The sequence below is a fragment of the Chrysemys picta genome, chromosome 8 (assembly GCF_011386835.1).
Source record: "Chrysemys picta bellii isolate R12L10 chromosome 8, ASM1138683v2, whole genome shotgun sequence".
Lineage (NCBI taxonomy): Eukaryota > Metazoa > Chordata > Testudines > Emydidae > Chrysemys > Chrysemys picta.
The window spans coordinates 33,456,495-33,474,851 of NC_088798.1; the positions used below are offsets into that span (position 1 = coordinate 33,456,495).

The 18,357-nt window shown below is 39.2% G+C and overlaps 1 protein-coding gene across 7 annotated transcripts in view; it reads left to right on the forward strand.

The window, feature by feature from the left end:
- Positions 1–18,107, forward strand: part of BTBD8 (BTB domain containing 8) — a 68,771-nt gene extending 50,664 nt beyond the window's left edge. For 5 of the 7 annotated variants that reach the window (XM_065555528.1, XM_065555531.1, XM_065555527.1 and 2 more), the window contains 4 exons: positions 290–377; positions 914–1,053; positions 1,575–4,022; positions 5,431–6,357. In XM_065555528.1, the coding sequence (XP_065411600.1) occupies positions 290–377; positions 914–1,053; positions 1,575–4,022; positions 5,431–5,900 (3,146 nt within the window). In that variant the 3' untranslated portion in view covers positions 5,901–6,357. Of the gene's footprint in view, positions 1–289; positions 378–913; positions 1,054–1,574; positions 4,023–5,105; positions 6,358–17,866; positions 17,903–18,057 lie in introns of those variants that run through there. The other 2 variants (XM_065555530.1, XM_065555532.1) reach the window with 2 other exon arrangements.
- Positions 18,108–18,357: the final 250 nt, after the last annotated feature.

Sequence of the window (18,357 nt, forward strand, 5' to 3'; positions counted from 1 at the left end):
CAAAAGTTCTATTCTAGATGGTTATGACCCTGCACAAGCATATTTTTAAAATAAATATTACTTACAAAAAGTAATGCTAAAATGCCCATGTATTAATGGCTCTAACTCAAATGTTATGTGCTTTGAAAAAATATGTGCGTATACAAGACAGCACTATATAAATCTCAATTCTTCCAATTTTGGCATCTGTGCTGTTTTCAGTATCTGACCATTATACATTAATATTTCTTTTTAGGTATTTGTATATCATACATTTTATCCTATAACTAATCTTTAATTTTGCTTACAGCAATGAAAACAAAGTCTGTTTTGAAGTTGACTAATGGAGCTACTAACAAAAAAGCTAATGAACTTGAGACGAACGTTACAACAAATAGGTTTGTTGGAAATCAAAATATTACTTATTATATACTGGGTTTTTAATTGCTTGATTAAATGTAATTGTCATTTAATCAACATGTTTTTAAACCTAAGGATTTTTCAGAATAGTTTCTATTTCACATTGTTAGTGAGAAAGTAGAAATAACTACAGACAATATTCTTGTGAAGATAGCATTGTTTTGCCTCTGGGTTTGGGCTGTTTTGTTTATTTGTTATTTTAGCATTGTTACAGTAACTCTGCAGATCTGAACAATTATGTGACTGAATCATGGAAAGTGCTGAGAACTCCTACATAGCCTCTGAAATAGCTTAGATGAAGCTACAAAATCAGTGGAAGATGAGGAGTTAGTACCTTGGAGAAACGGGTCCCTAAATTATATTGTTTATTTTCAGGAAGAGGAAAATCATTTTACATGGCATATATTGTGCTTTCCATGTTAAACAATATAGAGTACTACTGATTATTTAAACAAGTTCATTTTTTAGATCTTAAACTTGCAAGTAATGCAAGCAGTATCTTTTTCTCTCATAGTGTGACCAAAAAAACCACTGTGAAAGGATACAATGAACAAAGTCCACAAACTGTTTTGAAGAAAAAGGGAAATGTGAGTGGCAATTCTACAGCTCAGCAGAAGACAAAGAATGCACCAGCTAATGTTGCCAAAAACCAAGGTAGAATTAAATGGCACTAAACTAAAATCATATTTACTATTTGAATCATTTTGCTATAGTGTAACACAGATAAGGAATTTGTTATCAGACAATAGAAATGTTCTGACAATCTTGGTGTATTTCCCATATTTCATTTTTGCTGATAGACCTCAGATGTATTTTTCTGCTTGTTTAATTCTCATGAAGCTGGTGTATATTTATTTTTTAAAATCTGGCCAGCTATTGGGGAGAAACCCCTTCCCTAATATGCTTTGTAGCTCTTTTGTCCTCTGATGGTACCGTAAGTATTCTGCACCTAGAACTTCCATTAAGTTCAGTAGAAATTCTGTATCTGAAACAAATTCACAATACACATTTTTATTAAATGTTTGTATTTAAGATCATTTAATTGTTTAACAAATTTTAAAATTACTTGGTTGTCTAAAATATTTTTAATAATCTTTTACTTGACTTACATGCATCCAACGTATCAATAATATAATTCGCTGACTAGAATGTGTTTTGTTTACTTTATTTGTTAGGACCACAAGGAGATTCACAAAATTCATTAAAATCTGGAATGGCTCCGAAACAAAATGAAGGAAAAAACATGATGCAAAATTTTTCTCAGACAGCACTTTCAGAAAAACAACCTTCATCTAAGAAAAAGAGTATTAAACAATCACAAACATCTGCAGTTAAAGCCACTGCAAAAATAATAACACCACCCAAAAATCAAACCCATTCAAAGAAAGGTGAGACTATAAACAGTAAAGACCCAAAACAGAAAATAGTTACTGGGCAGCCTATATCAAAAGCTCAATCTTCAACACAAAGACATTCAAGAAGTGAATCTCCTGTTGTCCAGAAAAACGTGCATAGTCCTGAACAGAAAATTTCAGAACAGAAACTTGAACAACACACATTTACTGCTTTTGCAATTCAGCCACACGACAATAACAAATGCAGCCCTGCAAAACAAAGTAAGTGTGAAAAATCTATGATAGAGTGTAGCAGAGGAGACCTACTCGTGGAATCATGGCAACCTGATCCAAGAAAATTATTGGATCCTCTTGAAAATGGGGAATACAAAGTAGAAACCAAACCTTTTTGTACTCTAGTTAGAGGACAAAATGTTCCTAAGCTGAATATTTCAATGCAAAACGACATGGAATCAAAACAGGTTTGTGAAGATGAAATTGAAATTAAATATCCAGTAGATAAAAACAAAGATGATGGTAATACAACTGAATTTAATTGTTATACAGAGCCTAGTAGAAATGCACACTCAGTCATTTGCAAGAATACTGGCCAAAAACTCCCTACTTCAGTTTCAGAAGAAAGATTGAAAAAGTGCAAAACTGTTTGTGATTCAGCTCAGAAATACTTGGGATATTCAGGAAACAGCAAAGTATGTTTAACACAAGCAATAGAAGACTGTGTGGGACAGAATGATACCTTAAACACTGAAATGGGCATTAATTATGGAGAAGATCACTTACCCAGCTTTTCTAAGGTAACAAATGCCTCTAATTCGGAACAAGATGAAAGAAAATCCTCTAAGACTCATGTAAAGGGATTTGCAAGTGCTGGTCAATTGTCTGATAAATCAGCCTTGACCGAATACAGGTCTGCTACAGTAGACTCAGATGCTGCTTCAAAATGTTTCACAGGACAGGTTACAGAAAAATGTTCACCTAAAGATATGGATACTACAGAAACACCAGAAAGCCATGAAAATTCAGAAACTCCCTTTGTGGATCGTTGGAATTTGAGTACAGGTGTGTTGGATCCAAAAGAGAGTCCTGAATCTGATACCGGCAGTGCAACAACATCTTCTGATGATATCAAACCAAGATCAGAAGACTATGATGCTGGAGGCTCTCAGGATGATGAAGGATCAAATGAGAGAGGGATTTCTAAATGTAGCACTATGTTGTGCCATGATTTTCTTGGAAGAAGCAGCAGTGATACAAGTACACCTGAAGAACTAAAAATCTATGACAGTAGTCTAAGAATAGAAGTGAAAATGAAAAAAGAGGGTTCGGATCTTTTTCGTGTTAATTCAACAAGTGATGATGAGATACCAAGAAAAAGACCTGAAGTGTGGTCACATCAAGGTGTATTAAGGGTCAATACTAGGGAAAATGAAAACACTACTTTTGGCAGCACACAATTTACTCAGGAAGCAGACCAAGTTTCCTCTTCTGCAGATGAAACAGAAGATGAAAGATCTGAAGCAGAAAATGTAGTAGAAAGCTTTCCTCCATCTGACCCTCCTACTCAGCCATTCCAAGGAATTGTTAATTTAGCTTTTGAAGATGCAACAGAGAATATTGAAAGTCAAGAATTTTCTACAACTAAAAATTTTAAGCGATCTCTTTTACTTTCAGTAGATGAATGTGAAGAGCTGGGATCTGATGATGGAGACGCTCATGCTCCCCTTCAGCATTCCATAGATTCCCCTACTCCTTCTGATGTTTTTGATAGTGTATCTCAGGAGCATCATGAAAAGACTTATTATTCAAGGTATTCATTGGAAACTGAAGATGGATTCCTGGAGTGCAAACAACAAGAAAAGGATAGAAGTGAGAGATTAGATAAAAGTGAGCACTTTTTTCTAGATCCCCATAGCCCAGAAATCAAAGGAAAAGATAATCAGGGTGCTTCAGTGACAGAACAAAATTGCCCAGAGAAAGTACTCTCAGTAGCAGATAGTCAGTGTTCAATAGAAGAGCAAAAGGTAAATAGTAAGAACGAAGAGATTAACGAAATTCAACAGTGCAATAAACTTTCAGACAATGACACAAAGTCTCAAGAAAGACCATGTCATTTGGACCTTCATCAAAGAGATACTAATTGTGACATGCAAAAGAAGAATTCTGCAAAACCTGTAAAACCCTGTAAGAATCAGTTACTGACTCTGGAAGGTCAAATGAGAGAGTGTCAACGAGCACCTACTGAATACACTAATACTGATTTACCTGCAGGTAATGTACAGAAATAAAAATGTTAAGTCCCTCAAAAAAATTAAATTAGTAGGCAGAATATTGGAAATGTTTTGTCTGGGGTCAAATCATGAACTCTAATAATTGGCTCAAATTTTTTAAACAAAACTTAAATGCTTTTAAGTATTTACTTGTTTACTGAATGCTTGTCCATTTTGGATACACATTAAATAACAATGTTTCAATGGAAAACTTGAATATTTATACTAGGCAAATCTATTCAGATAGATTTTATGCAGTACTAAAAAGAAAGATTGGGAACAATTCCTTGCATGCTAATTAATTTTGGTCCAATTTAACATTGTCAGCATCAGCTTTCGGTGGGAACTTTTGTATACGCTTTGTCTGCTTTACAACCTATATCATATATTTAAGTGGGATGTGCAATAACTACAGTAATAACCTTACTAAAGTGCACTGAACTGTTTACCTTAACAGCTATATTCATTACTTTTGCAATTTGTTGATATAATATATTTTACATGGAGATGTGGATGCTGATCCTTCTCCCACTGAATTCAGTGGGATATTTCCCATAGACTTCAATGGGAGCAGTTTTGGACCTAAGACTTGCAGTTTACAGGATTACTAAAATTGTTCTAAATTTTACCAGTGAAAACGGATTTCCTAAAGGAGAGATTATATTTGAACCAGTGATCATAAACAAAAAAGCTCTAGCTTGATTCACCTAGTTAGATGATTGTCTAGATGTTTTATCTGTTTTGTCTTTTTAAACCAGTAATTCAAAGTATCCCATTATAAAATACACAGTAGTGTCTGAATATATTAACTATTGTATATTCAAGAGTAATGAAATGCTGATGATGATGACCTATGTTCAGCAGAACCACAGAAGAAGACCTTTTAAAAGTTGTACTATTTTTTTAAGTTTGCTTGTCCTTGCCTGCAGCTACCCTTATAATGTGTAGTATAAAATAAGCCTGTGAATAAGCCATTTTGTTTTTCCTTCTCTTTGGAGCTTACATCACCATTCAGTGATCATATATTCTTTTTCCCCCCCATTCCTTCCCACCCACCTCCTGTTCCAACTTTACGTTATTGTAGTGAATTAGAAATTCCATGTGCATTAATTGTCTGTTTACATAACTTGTCTTTTCTGTATCAGAAATGTTCTAATTATGAAGGTTTATTGTTAATTACCAGTGGTGACTGCTGCTCTAACTTAATTTGTAAACCAGACTTGGTTTGTTTTTGGGGGTTTTTTTTACACAGAAAATAAATGCCTACATTTTGTCAATTTTGTATAAATTTACATTTTTTGTTACTTGTTGGATTGTCTCTGCTGCAATGAGTTAAATTTTGCTCTACAAAGCCCTGAGGGGGGAACATGTGCAATTTTTACATTGTGTAGTATTATGAATTATTGCAGGAGACATAGATGATTGTGACGTATTGGCACAAACCTGCATGTATGAGCATCGACCTTCAAAAACCCTTTCTCCAATATATGAGATGGATGTTGGAGAAGCTATTGAGCAGAGGATGGAGTCAGAAAGGGACATTCTAGATGTGGATTTTGAAGATCAGCAATTTGCAGAACAGGACTGGACTCTTCTCAGGCAATTGTTATCTGAGCAGGACTCAAACATTGATTTCAAAAACTCTATTCCTGAAGACCTTAACTTAGCACAATATCTTATCAATCAGACACTACTTCTGGCAGGAGATGGTTCAAAGCCTCAGGGTAAATCACATGTTGATACTTTCAGTAGATGGACTGAACTAATGTCGCCACTGGATGATTCTTCAGCAAGTATCACAGTGGCAAGCTTTTCCTCTGAAGATTGTTCTTCTCCTCAAGGGGAATGGACAATTCTTGAACTGGAAACCCATCATTAAAGTGATCAAATGTTTGAAAATGGACTCCACCCCCTACCCCAAATCTATTTTTTGATGCATTGTTTCCATACAATAATGAAATACTGCATCAGTTAAGAACACCCAATTCTTGATACTGAGGCAATCTTTCCAATATATTGAGGTGCATACTGTTAATTTATAACCTAGCTTTAATCACAAATAGAATAATTTTTCAAAGCTGAAATAGATGTTTTTCTAAAATCAACTTTGAGCATGTATTTTCTAAAATTGTTAGAAAAATTAGATGACTTGCAAGAAAAATATTGGTTTAAACTCCATCTTCTGTCCCCTTTCTGTCATTTGTTAATATATTCTTTATTGAGCATGGATTTTAACATGTGACTGCACAATAAGTAGCGCCATTTTTTTCCTTTTTGCTCTTCATACAGTGACTTGGTGATTTTTCAACAATAAAAGATTGAGAGTTGTGTTGAAAGGTGTTGTGTTCCAACAGTACTTTAAATATTAGAAATTTATATTTGCATTTACAGAATGTAAAAAGTTTTGGACTCTATTTACATAAGCTGCTTATTCAGTTTGTTTCCACCGGATTGATTTTGTATATTTTTGTTTGTTTTGAAAATTTTCAATAATTGTTTTTAAATTGTCATTTATTTAAATACAAGACTGCAGAGGTAGTGTAAGAATGGTACAGTTCCTCTCTTGGGAACACAAATACATTTCCTTACTTCAATAAATAATGGCATGGTGTATGAATCAGAATGTTAAACCTGTTCTGAAATACTGTGTCTAACAGCTCGAAAAGTAGATTCAGTCTGAAGTTTTAGCAGTGGCACTCTTGCCTTCTTCACTTTAAAAGTCCATGTTTGAAGTGGAATTTTAGTTGTGCTACAACTCAAGATACTTTTGTGCCACTCCCCTACTGTCTAAGTCATAACTAGTTTATTGGGGTTTTCAAAATCCCAGTGTGTCTTCTATCTTTGAGAGGGTGTTAGGGTTTTTGCTGTCTCTTTTTAATCTCATAATGCCTCTAAAAACTTCCTTATGGAGGCCCAGTGTCTCATCCTCTTGATTAAGGAGAACTGAGAAGGAAATGCTTCTCACCATGTTTGCTCTGCTCATTCTGCTGCTAAAGAAGATGGCAGTTAAATGACATGAGCAGGGTTTTTTGTTGTTGTTTTTGGGGATGTGGGTTAATAAGGGGGATACTTTCCAGGTGAGGGATATTGGACCATATTCTTCATGCCATACTGAGGCAAAACGCAGCAATAAGGGATGGTCTTACGTAAACTATACAATATTGCTTCTGCAGATCCCCTCCTGTTAATGACCAACAGGAGATGTGCCTTCAAATGGGAGTGCTACACTGCAGTAACAAATTACTAAAATGGTGATATTTTAAAAAAAGACTTTTTTACCAAAAGCCTAACTTGCACTGGTTACAGCCAAGGATAATACAGGCGGGTGTTTTGCAAACTTTTGCACAATTCTGCCAATGCACCTTAATCCTGGTCTGCAGGTATTCCTGTTATCTTGATCCTATGCTATTTATAAGCAGAGACTGACAGGAGTCTTGAATTGTGAAGTCGCTTTGAGATGTGGCTAAGCAGTGACTGCTGAACTAACTTTCACTCATGACTTGGAAAGGCTGCTATACACTGACTTGAGTGTCTGTCAATACAATCAACATTTTATTGAAGCAGAATTATAAATTGGTAGAGGAAGAATTTTACCTTCTAAATAGAGGTTAAAGGAAAGATATTAATCTCCCCTTCATGTCTGTGCCCATGATCCTTAGAAGGGAGTTCAGTCTTGGCTGCATGCCCATCCCCAGCTTTCTTATAGAGGATTCTCCCCAAGGGTTCCTGTGAGGAGGCTAGGGCCATTAGTTGGACTCCTGGATATCCTATCCTAAACCCACAAAGGAAGCAGCATAAATTAATACAGCCTGAGTTTGTACAAGCTCAGCATCTTACCCATTGTAGTCTGTATTTGCTACGTTATCCACATTTGGTGGATGCGGGAGGGGAGATTGCTGCAGCTAGGGGAACTCCCAAAAGCAAATCTCCTCCATTTACATGCTCCAGTTCTGAGAGGAGCACAGATATTGAAGAATCTGTGGGATAAGGGAAAACCACCATTGTCTTCTATAGAGGGGATCAAAGAACTCAAAATAGAGAGAACACAAGTTTCTCACCCCAAACATGGTTATTCCCGTGTAGGAGACAATAAGGACCATGGAAGGTATAAAATAAAAACATGTAATGAACTCTAAATTGATGAAGGCACAAGAGGGTATTAATTTTTACACAAAGTAATATGGGAGAAGAAAAGGTAAAAGATCAGGAGAGTAGACAGAGAATGAAAGAGAAGGATCCTTCTGCGCTCTCTCCCCTTTCCTTTATATTTTCTTGTTTTCTTCAAGTGCAGCTCATATCTGAAAAGTGACTGAAAAATGACATGTTTCCCTGTTTGTGTGTCTGACTCACAGATCAAATATGTTTGTTACAGTTAAAATGATGCGGATTTTTTGTTTTGTTTTCTTCTGAATACCAGCTCTCATTTTTCAGGCTAGAATTTGAAAGTCAACCTGTGTTATTTTCTCAGGTCCTCAGTAATATAGCTACAACTTCTTCAATGGATTGGAACAGGTGTAACTAAGTGGAATTTAGTAAAAATTTTGTCGATGCACAAGAAATAATAGAATCCAGCTCTCTCTCAGCCATGTTGGCTCTGCAAAGCCAATAGGAGTAAAAAGTAGTAATATTATTCATTATCTGTATTGCCAAAGTGCCTAGGAGCCCTAGTGAAGGACCAGGACCCCGTTGCACTAGGTCTTTTACAAACACAGAACTAAAAGATAGATTGTAAGTTCTTTGGGGTACAGACTAAGTAAGACAAAAGACAACAGATTAATATAGATGGGAATACAAGAAAATGATGAGAGCAGATAAGAAACTTCTGTCTCTGTGACGGGAGGAGGGAGAGAATTGTAGGAGGAGAAGAGGAAAGGGAAGGTAAACCAAGGGGATGGGGAAAGTCACGTTGTATTTTGTCAACTTTTTCTTGGAAGAACTTACCCTAGCATCTAACAATTACAATAAAGTCAGCAGATATGGCTGTGATGCTCACAGGGAATAGATCTGTTGAGTAAGAAGGTCCTCCTTATAAGTGCTTTGGAGGCAATTGGTAAAGAAAAGCAATACTGATGCTGTCCAAGAAATATGTCCATCTGCAAGATGGCAGTTCTGGCCAGCATGAAGCCTGGCTGTACATCTTGAATAACTGTGGACTATATTTCTATTTTTGAACTCTGCTTCAAAGTGGCACTGAATTTTTGAAATGCCATAATTCTGTTTTCCACTGCCTCTACCTGAAGATTGAGTCCAGGATCTGGCCCCTTAACCTTCCTGGAAGAAGTGTTAACTTCTTCCAGGAAATACAAACAGTAAATTAAAAAGCTGTTCTAGCTACATATTGCTGGTGGCATAGACTATTTTAAACCTTTGATACCATGTTATTGCCATCTGGCAATTCATTACCAACATGCTTACTGCATTTTGTCCCAAAAAATCTAAACCCTCTGTTTGAAGGTGTTAAGACTTATTACTGTGTCTTTCAGCATCGTCTGCCATGGAACATAAACAATTAAGAAGGCACAATCTTGCTCCCATTAAAGTCAAAGGTAAAACTCCTGTTGATCTCAGTTGGAGTAGGTTCAGGGTCTATGTGACTAAAGTGCATGTAGTATAAATGCTATTTTTTTTTCAGTACATGTACTGTTTAGTTCTATATCTCTAGTCTGCTAACTTCTAATATTTTAGATGTAGGGATGATTTATGGTAAAAAAAAAATTAACCAAGTATAATTGTGTGTATTATACTAATATTCATGATTGGATTATTCACTATTCTACCTTGGTATATCATGCTCTTTCCAGCACTAAGCAGAACTGAAGACAAAAAATAAAATAAAATACAGGAATTCAGGGCAGGTGGCTCTGTAACAAAGCTGGTGGTGACTACACAGGACTAGAGGTGGGAAATGGGCTTTTAAAATGACATCCATTATGACTAGAAGTTTTTATCTCTTTCAGAAATTTTGTAACTGTTTTCATTAATCTGTTGTTGATGACAAGCTGTAGTGGAGGATTCTACAGCAGAATTAGAAACACTGCTGTTTAACTGCAAAAAATTCTATACCTATTTAAGTTGGTATCCAGATGCTGGCCAGGGGGGTGCATTTCAGGGAGCTGAACTTGGTGCACTGGGAAATGAACTTCTTTAGAGGCATAATCAACTTAAAAACTAAAAACAAACAAAAAACCCACTTCCATCTGAAATGTTTTTCCTACTGTTATTACTTGTGATTACTAATAATTGAAAGAGACTGGAACAGAAACTACAACTCTTTTGATCTTTCATTTGACAGACCTCTGTATACATTGTTTCACAGTTTCCTCTGTGTAGTCAGGCCACCATCTTGCAAATGTTGTGTGCCTATGTTTGAACTACTTGTATGAGTGAAGTTAGGTACATTAAGTATTTGCATGATTGGGCCCTTAGTCATTTCTCTGTGTTTTTCTTTCATCTGTTGTGTACAAGAATTGCACAAACATGTTTTAAACTTCATGAAGTGTTTGTAAAATCACAGAAATGGGCAGGGGAACTCAAAAGTAGGTGTAATACCTGAAACTATTTTTAATTCCCAAGAGGATCCTGATTGGACTCTCTTGGTGCCATGATAGTATAAATCATAGAATATCCGGGTTGGAAGGGACCTCAGGAGGTCATCTAGTCCAACCCCCTGCTCAAAGCAGGACCAATCCCCAGACAGATTTTTGCCCCAGATCCCTAAATGGTCCCCTCAAGGATTGAACTCACAACCCTGGGTTTAGGAGGCCAATGCTCAAACCACTGAGCTATCCCTTCTCTCCTCCCTCCAATATTAATAATAATGCAACTATATGCTGTTTTCTTGCTCTCCCTGGTTACTGCACAGACGTTCCCAGGTAAGAAATCTGCCTCAACATGTGATCCTATTGGTACTTCAATTGTAAATTCAAAGCTGTAAGAAATGTAACTTGAAGGCAAGTGGGAAGTTTGAATTACAACAAGGATAGAAATGTTTTCAGATTCTATTTCCATTCCACTTTAAAATATAAATATAGTCTTGCAGCTCTTAAAAAAAAAAAAAAGAAAAAGAAAAAGAAATTTTGAGCCTTTGCAGCTCCCATTAAAAATCTGGCCATTTTTATGTAAGTGCCTACATATGGAGATGGATGTCTAACTTCAAGAATCCAAAATGAAACTTTTAGCCAGTATTGCTTCAAATTTTTGTTTCACTTTCACTATATGATTTCATTCCATAACACTGAGTTTGGCAAAGCTGTGCCTGAGCGCTGTTTAATGTATTATATCACGTCAAGACTCCAGCCCTCTAGTGCCCTTTCACTGTTTTATATTGGTAGGGCAAATCAGGGCCACCCAGAGGGGGCGGGGGGCAATTTGCCCTGGGCCCCTCAGGGGCCTCCACGAGAATATACTATTCTATAGTATTGCAACTTTTTTTTATGGAAGGGGCCCCTGAAATTGCTTTGCCCCAGGCCCCCTGAATCCTCTGGGCAGCCCTGGGGCAAATATATGATTGTCAGACTTGTGCTAGAATATTTAATAAGATCCATTTTGTTTATAAATCTGAGAGTAGTATGCTATTCTGACTCAGTACAATATCATCAGTGTACATAACACTGATATGTCAGAGACAGGCCAATGTGTACATCAGATCCAATGTAGCAGTGTAAAAATCTCTATATAGTTTATATTTCATACAATCTTAAAATAACTATCAATTTAACCAGCAGTCATATCATGCTCAGATCCCATAAATTACTTATGTGGCAGACAGACTCATCTGAGTGTCAGACCTTCCTACCTTCCACTAATCTACTTTTTAAAAACAAAAAACTGTGGAATAAAAAACTTTAATCCCCATTTTCTGGACTGTCATGCTCTAGATCCTAGGATGTATTACGAGAGAAGGTACAGTTTCACTTCCAGCAATCCATGGTTTTAGGGTCCTAAAATATCTGCTCACTCGGTGGTTTAGAGTTGTTTGTTTTTTAAGCTATCAAACTGAAAACTTGCATGTTTTCTACCTGTTTACTTTTTAAACATTTTAGCCCACATTGTGATCTTAGGGATAAGTAACTAGCTGCATTTCCAAATGATGAATAGTGAACATGCACTTCTGTTTCTAAAATTGCTGTACAGTTGCTTAGTCCTACAAGCTTTCTCCGTTTATGTATAAAATGGAAAATAATAAACCCATTATGTAACTGAAATGCTGAGTCTTTGTAATCCATTGCATGTGGGGTGTGGCAGAACTCCTTCTCCACCTTGGTGGGTTTCACACTTCCTCTTAGTGGGGGTTTGGGAGATTCCTCTCTCCCTTGGAATTTCCCCACACCCTGGGTTTACTGTCCCGCTCCTTGTCTGAGCAGGGGTTCCTCTCAGCCTCCCTGACAGGGGAGGGGGAGGAGAGCCTCTTAGTCTCTGGTAGCTCCTCCAGGCGTAGTGGCAGCAGGCCAGGCAACCAGTTAAGTCTCTCCCCTCAGGCAGGGTCTCTTCTCCCCAAACCTTTGGGTCCCAGAAGGGATATACGCCCTGTTGGGCAGGGTTTCCCCTGCTCTTCACCTCTGTACCTGTGAGGTCTGTCTCCTGGCATTTGTCAGTGTCTGCACCGTCCGGCTCTCCAGTAGCACACCTGCCCCCCACAGCTCTTATTGCATGCCCCTATCTGACTTGAGAGGAGGCTTTTAACAGGTTCTGGCAGGCCCTTGATTGGCCCAGGTGTCCTAATTTAAGCTGGAGTAATCCCTGTTCAATTACCATGGGAACAGGGACCTGCTTATCCTGGGGCTAATATACCTGCCTTCTATGGCAGCTCTTTTATCTCCATCCGAGAGGTCTTCCGCGAGACCTCTCCGAGCTGCCGGTCTTCTACCAGGATCTCCTCCGGGCCTGGAAGCTGGTCTCGGTGACCAGGTCCGTGGCGGCCACTGAGGGGGCAGATCTCCTCGTGAAGCCCCTGCTATACAAACTTCATCTTCGTGTGCAGATGGCAGAGCTGCCCTCGGTGTGCCAGAGGTTGGTCCTGGCGGAAGTTACCAGGATCAGAGACCTCATGGACTACGACCGGGGGACCGGGTGATCCCTATGCGCTCGGCTGGCGCTTGGGGCTCTCCGCCCTTAGTACACACACACACCCCCAGCGCGTACTTTGGGAGGTGAAGACAGCCTTATTGCCCACTTCTTGGTTTTATCTCGAGTGGGTCCTGCGAGAGGGTATCCTCGCCCACCCGTCACCCACAGTCTCTCCGGATCTCTTCATCAGGCCCCTGCCCCATGAGCCCCCTCAGCCCCCACCCCTTTGTACCCCAAGCCATCTGTGCGATTTGTAGACAGTTTGCTTCTGAACTGCACCACAGGACCATCTCTGCACACTCGTGCTCCACACTCTTCATTTCCCCACCCTCGTGTCCTGCCCCGATACCAAGTGGTGTGACCTTCTGTAAGCTGCAGAGGGTGAGGGACCCCGGTGGACCAGCCTGTATTCCACCTTGTTTCCATGGCCCGTCAGGGACATTTAGTTGGCAGCTCCTTCATGGAGCTGTGAGCGCGGGCATGTACTTGGCATGGTTCACCCCTCTTCCCGATGCCTGCCCTTTTTACGGTGTGCGGGAGACTCTAGCACATTTCTATCTGCAGTGCACCAGGTTGCAGCCCCTCTTCCGACTCCTCCAGAACCTCTTGTTTAGGTTCTGGCTGCACTTTTCCCTGCACCTTTTTATATATGCACACCCCATCTGTGGCCCCACAAAGTCGCGGGACCACCTTGTCAACCTTCTCCTAGCCATGGCCAAAGTGGCCATTTATAAGACCAGGAGAGAATGTTGGCTGAGGGGGTTTCCTGTGATTGTGGGGCCTATTTCTGATCCTGCCTTTGCTCACATATCCGGGCAGAGTTCCTCTGGGCAGCATCCGCTGGCTCCCTTGACACCTTTTGAGGAGCAGTGGCCGCTGTCCGGGTTCTCTGCTCGGTGTCTTCAGGTTCCCTTTGTTTGACCCTTTGACCTTCACACCTGTCCCTGTTATATTTTTGGTTGTTCCCCATAATTATTTGAGTTCCTGGACCTTGTGGATCCTCCCCACAGGCTGGGGCAAGATCCTTTAGCAGTGGGCATGCTTATACCCACCCACTTCCCAGAACCCAACATGAAATCACTCTCCTATAGCTGTCTGGCCTGACCCTGTCACCAGGGGTAACATGAAAGGATAGCTGGAACCACTGTCCTCACTTCTTTTTCTATTGCTGAACAGTATAATTTTCCTCCTTTTTCGGCTGATTTGTGGCCCATGAGTTGCCTTGTTCTTCTGTAAAGGGAAGCACCACCATTTCCTGGGTGCTCATTTTCTGTATCATCAGGGAATAGGATAGCAGAGGCTGTGCAAAGACAAGTGGTCAGTTTTCCTATGAAAATCTATAGGAGATGGAGCTGAGACTGTGCCTACCCCAAGAGTCCAATATCAAGAAATGTGAGAACTGGCCTGGGGATTGAGAAAGCACTGCTATTGGGAGTATCTTGACTAATTAATTAGTGCAAAGCCATTGAATCTAATTTATCTAATCATTTATAACATGATCATCACTATCATAGCTGAGAGTAGTAGCTCCAAGAGCCATTTGACAGAAGTAGAAAGGGGTTCTTAGCTCTGTTCCTAGAGATTTGATCAGTAGCCAGGCATGAACCTGCTCTCTCCTCCACTACAGCCTTCCCTAAATGGGGGAATCCAACCTGATGGGTGAGAGGCTGGAATTGGTGAGAGATACAAACTGGCACAATGTCAAAAAGCCTCCAAGAGCAGAGCCAAGAGTTACCAATAAAATGACTGTATCTGCACTTCAGAGTTTGTGTCCAATTATTCTCTGTAAAGGGAAGCTTAAAATTTTTCCCAAACCAGTTTTCTTTTCACTTGTCTAATTGACAGTGTGAGTCTGTTCAGAGGAACCAATCAGTGTATGCCTCTGTTAAATCCACAAGTTTCAGAGTCCACAACCTTAGTTGAACTGCAGCTCCTCAAATGACTTCAGATGCACATCTTGAAATCTCTTCCTAATCTGCTGGTACATTCCATTCAGAACATGGTGCATTTTCCACCCTCGTAAAACACCCAAATCGGTCTACAAAGTTCAGTAAGAGTTGAACGTTTGTTCTCTAAACATTCACATTTGTGCTTTTTCCTGTGTTCTAAGGAGTAGGCCCCACAAGCAATGCAGTTCTGATGGGCAAGTGAGGCAAGATTTGGGTGTGCCTTGCGTGTTCCTGAAGGCTTGGGGTTCAAGGAAGGAGCTGGATTAAGGGCAGTGAAGCCACCATTGTCTGGATCAAATAGCAATTGCCCTTTCTTCTCTCCTGCATAGTAAGGCTCAGGAGTAGCAAGGGCTACAGTAGTCTCAGGACTACAACAGTCAAGAAGTGGCTCTGCAAACTGGAGGGAATGAAGGACTGCTCCTCTCTTTACCCTTTGCATTGCTCCCATCCTCTCACATCAAGCCTGGCCACTCAGGCTTGGCATAGGTATGATGTGGGGAAGAATTTAGGCCCAAAGTACTAATTATCACTTGATTCCTCAAAACTAATTTTGGCATGTGGTCTATAATACTTTGCTCTCATTTCAGTTGTTGGGTTTAGTTTTTCTGTGTGGGTGCTGGGTGGTGTTGGTTGCCTGTGATATACGGAAGGGCCAATTAGATATTCTAGTGGTCCCTTCTGGCCTTAAACTCTGACTCTTGGGCAATGTACTAGAAGCATGTGAGGCTATCAGGACAGGTAACAGCCTTCTCGAGGCCTTCACTGTCCAGGATAGTCCCATTTCCTTTGTCTGAGTCTCTGTTTGTTTAAACAATCCTTTACCATATCACTAAATTAGTGCAAATATGTCCTCCACCCAATACTCAAACCCAGTTGCAAGTCAATGTTTAAATGTGCCATTTGTATCTCTCATGTCTGCATGGGTTTAATATATATTTCATGGGAGGGGTTAATTTAATAGTTGCATCCAGGGAACTGCAGTGTTATACTTTTTAGTATGTCAACAAATACTGATCCTTTCATCACACAGAGCTTATGTATTTTTCTAAACTGACTGGCCCGCTCATTTTTAGATTGATAATGCAGGCAATACCCTTGGCTATTTTGTAGTTTGTGCTGCCATGGTTTACATATATAATACAGTACAGCTGCTGAGGACTGTCACATTTTGACAATTTTGAGCAATTTTCTGTCCCTTCTGAAGGCTTCCTAGAGGTTTATCTGAGATGAGTTGCAATCTAGTTCCCCAAATTAATAAAATCTCAATCTGCCCTATTGACTCAATTGGACTCTTAAATCCTAAACAGTATCTTTAATAATCTAGTGTAGGCATTTTAGCAATGTTCTCTCTCAGGAATACTGATACTGCTGAAGTGTGACATAGGATTGATTATTTGCTAGTATGTTTTGCTTTCTCGCTTAGCCGGTTGTGAAACTGAATATTTTTATGTAGTTCTTTATTTACTTTCGTCAGTGGCTTGTATCCCCAGAGTAAAAAGGTGGTGTCTGAAATGTAAACTTTAGCAAGATGTATCCAGTATCTTTGTGCTAAAAGCTACTAGAAAGTTAAATTTCTAAATCTAAATAATAACACTAACCTGGGGCCAGATACGGCAATGCTTACATAAGTACTGCACATTTACATAAAAAAAAAAAATCTAGTTCCCTTAACTTGAAGTCTTGCTTCAAGTTAAGTAAAATTATGTATAGATATCTTGCTTCAAGTTAAGTAAAATTATGTATAGATATCATGGTAAAGGGGCTTTAGAGGAAACTTAGATAAGATCTTGAGTGTAATCATTATTCTTTTCACTAATAAATACAAGAATCTGCCCCCAGACTCAGTTGAAAATATTTTTGTGAAAACCTGTATCTAGTTTTGACCTGAAAAAATTCAGTTCCTCTTGGGTGCTGAGATGAAAGGCCAGAATTATTTTAGGGTTAGAAATAATAAGCTTTTAGTGGACTTTTTCATCATTACCAATTAATTAGGATATTTTTCTTTGTCAAGTTAATTCCAAGTACTTTTCAATCCTATCTTGGTTTAAGAAAATTGATGACAGATTGGCTTTTACTACTTTAAAATAGGTGATCATAGGTTTAGATTTTCATACCCGTTTGGGAAAGTTTTATAATTTCAAGATGAATGAGATGGTGAAGAAGGAAATGAGGATTGTTCTTAATTATCATGCAAAAAGGAACATTTTTATCTGACTGTGGTAATGCTGCAGCATATTATCGGATGAGCTTTTAAAAATGAAATGCAGGTATGCAAGGGTCATAATTTTAGGCATTTATACCATTACTTGAAACTTCATAATATCCCTGTGAGATAACTGTTAAAGATCCATAAATAAGACACGGAAGTTAAATAACAAACCAAGGTCACAATGTAAATAATGAGGACAACAGACTGAGTTTCTCTTCTATCTGCTAAAAGTGCTGCCTGTGTAAACCTGGATCAATCCTAGTCTCTTTTCTGGGAGAGGGTTTCTTGCAACACATTAGACTGTGAAGACCAGAGCTGCCTAGAATGCAGAAGAGCTGGGGGAAAATACTGGCTAGAAAAGCCTAAGTTCTCTTCTCTATCCCTTTCCCTTTTAAATTTTAGCAAACACAAGGTTTCTAAAAAGACTTTAGATTACAGCCATTACAGAGCTTAGAACCTGAAAACAAAATCATAGATGTTTGTTTTTTCTAATGAAACAGCCTGGTCCCACTTCTCCCAAGAGATTTCAATCTACTCTTGCACAACCTTCCATTCTTCATTGAACATGGAAGTGTGATACTGTGTATTTACTAATGTATTTTTCATTGATTTTTGTTTCAGATTTGAAGTCCAGCAACACAGCACGCAGTAGTATAGGTAATTAATTTTTCATTATAACTTTCTGGCACTTGAAGGTGAGAGATTCTGATACACAGCAGTAATGCAAGGTGAAATAAAATTATTACTGTAAAGTTAGTGAGGAAAACCAGAGTTGAGCTAGTGCAATAACTGAGTTCTTACGTGCTTTTCAGCTGGAGATCTCAAAGCACTCAACAAAAGAAGGTAAGTAATTATCCTCTTCTTCCAGATGGGGAAACTGAACATAAAGGGTGGGATTCACAAAGGTACTTAGGCACCTAAGTCCAGGGGTGGTGCTAGCTTTTTTGCCGCCCCAAGCATGGCAGGCAGGCTGCCTTCGGCAGGTCCCCGGTCCCACAGATTCGGTGGCATGCCTGCGGGAGGTCCGCCGGTCCCGCGGCTTCGGCGTACCCACCGCTGAAGCCGCGGGACCGGCAGACCTCCCGCGGGCAAGCCGCCGAAGGCTGCCTGAC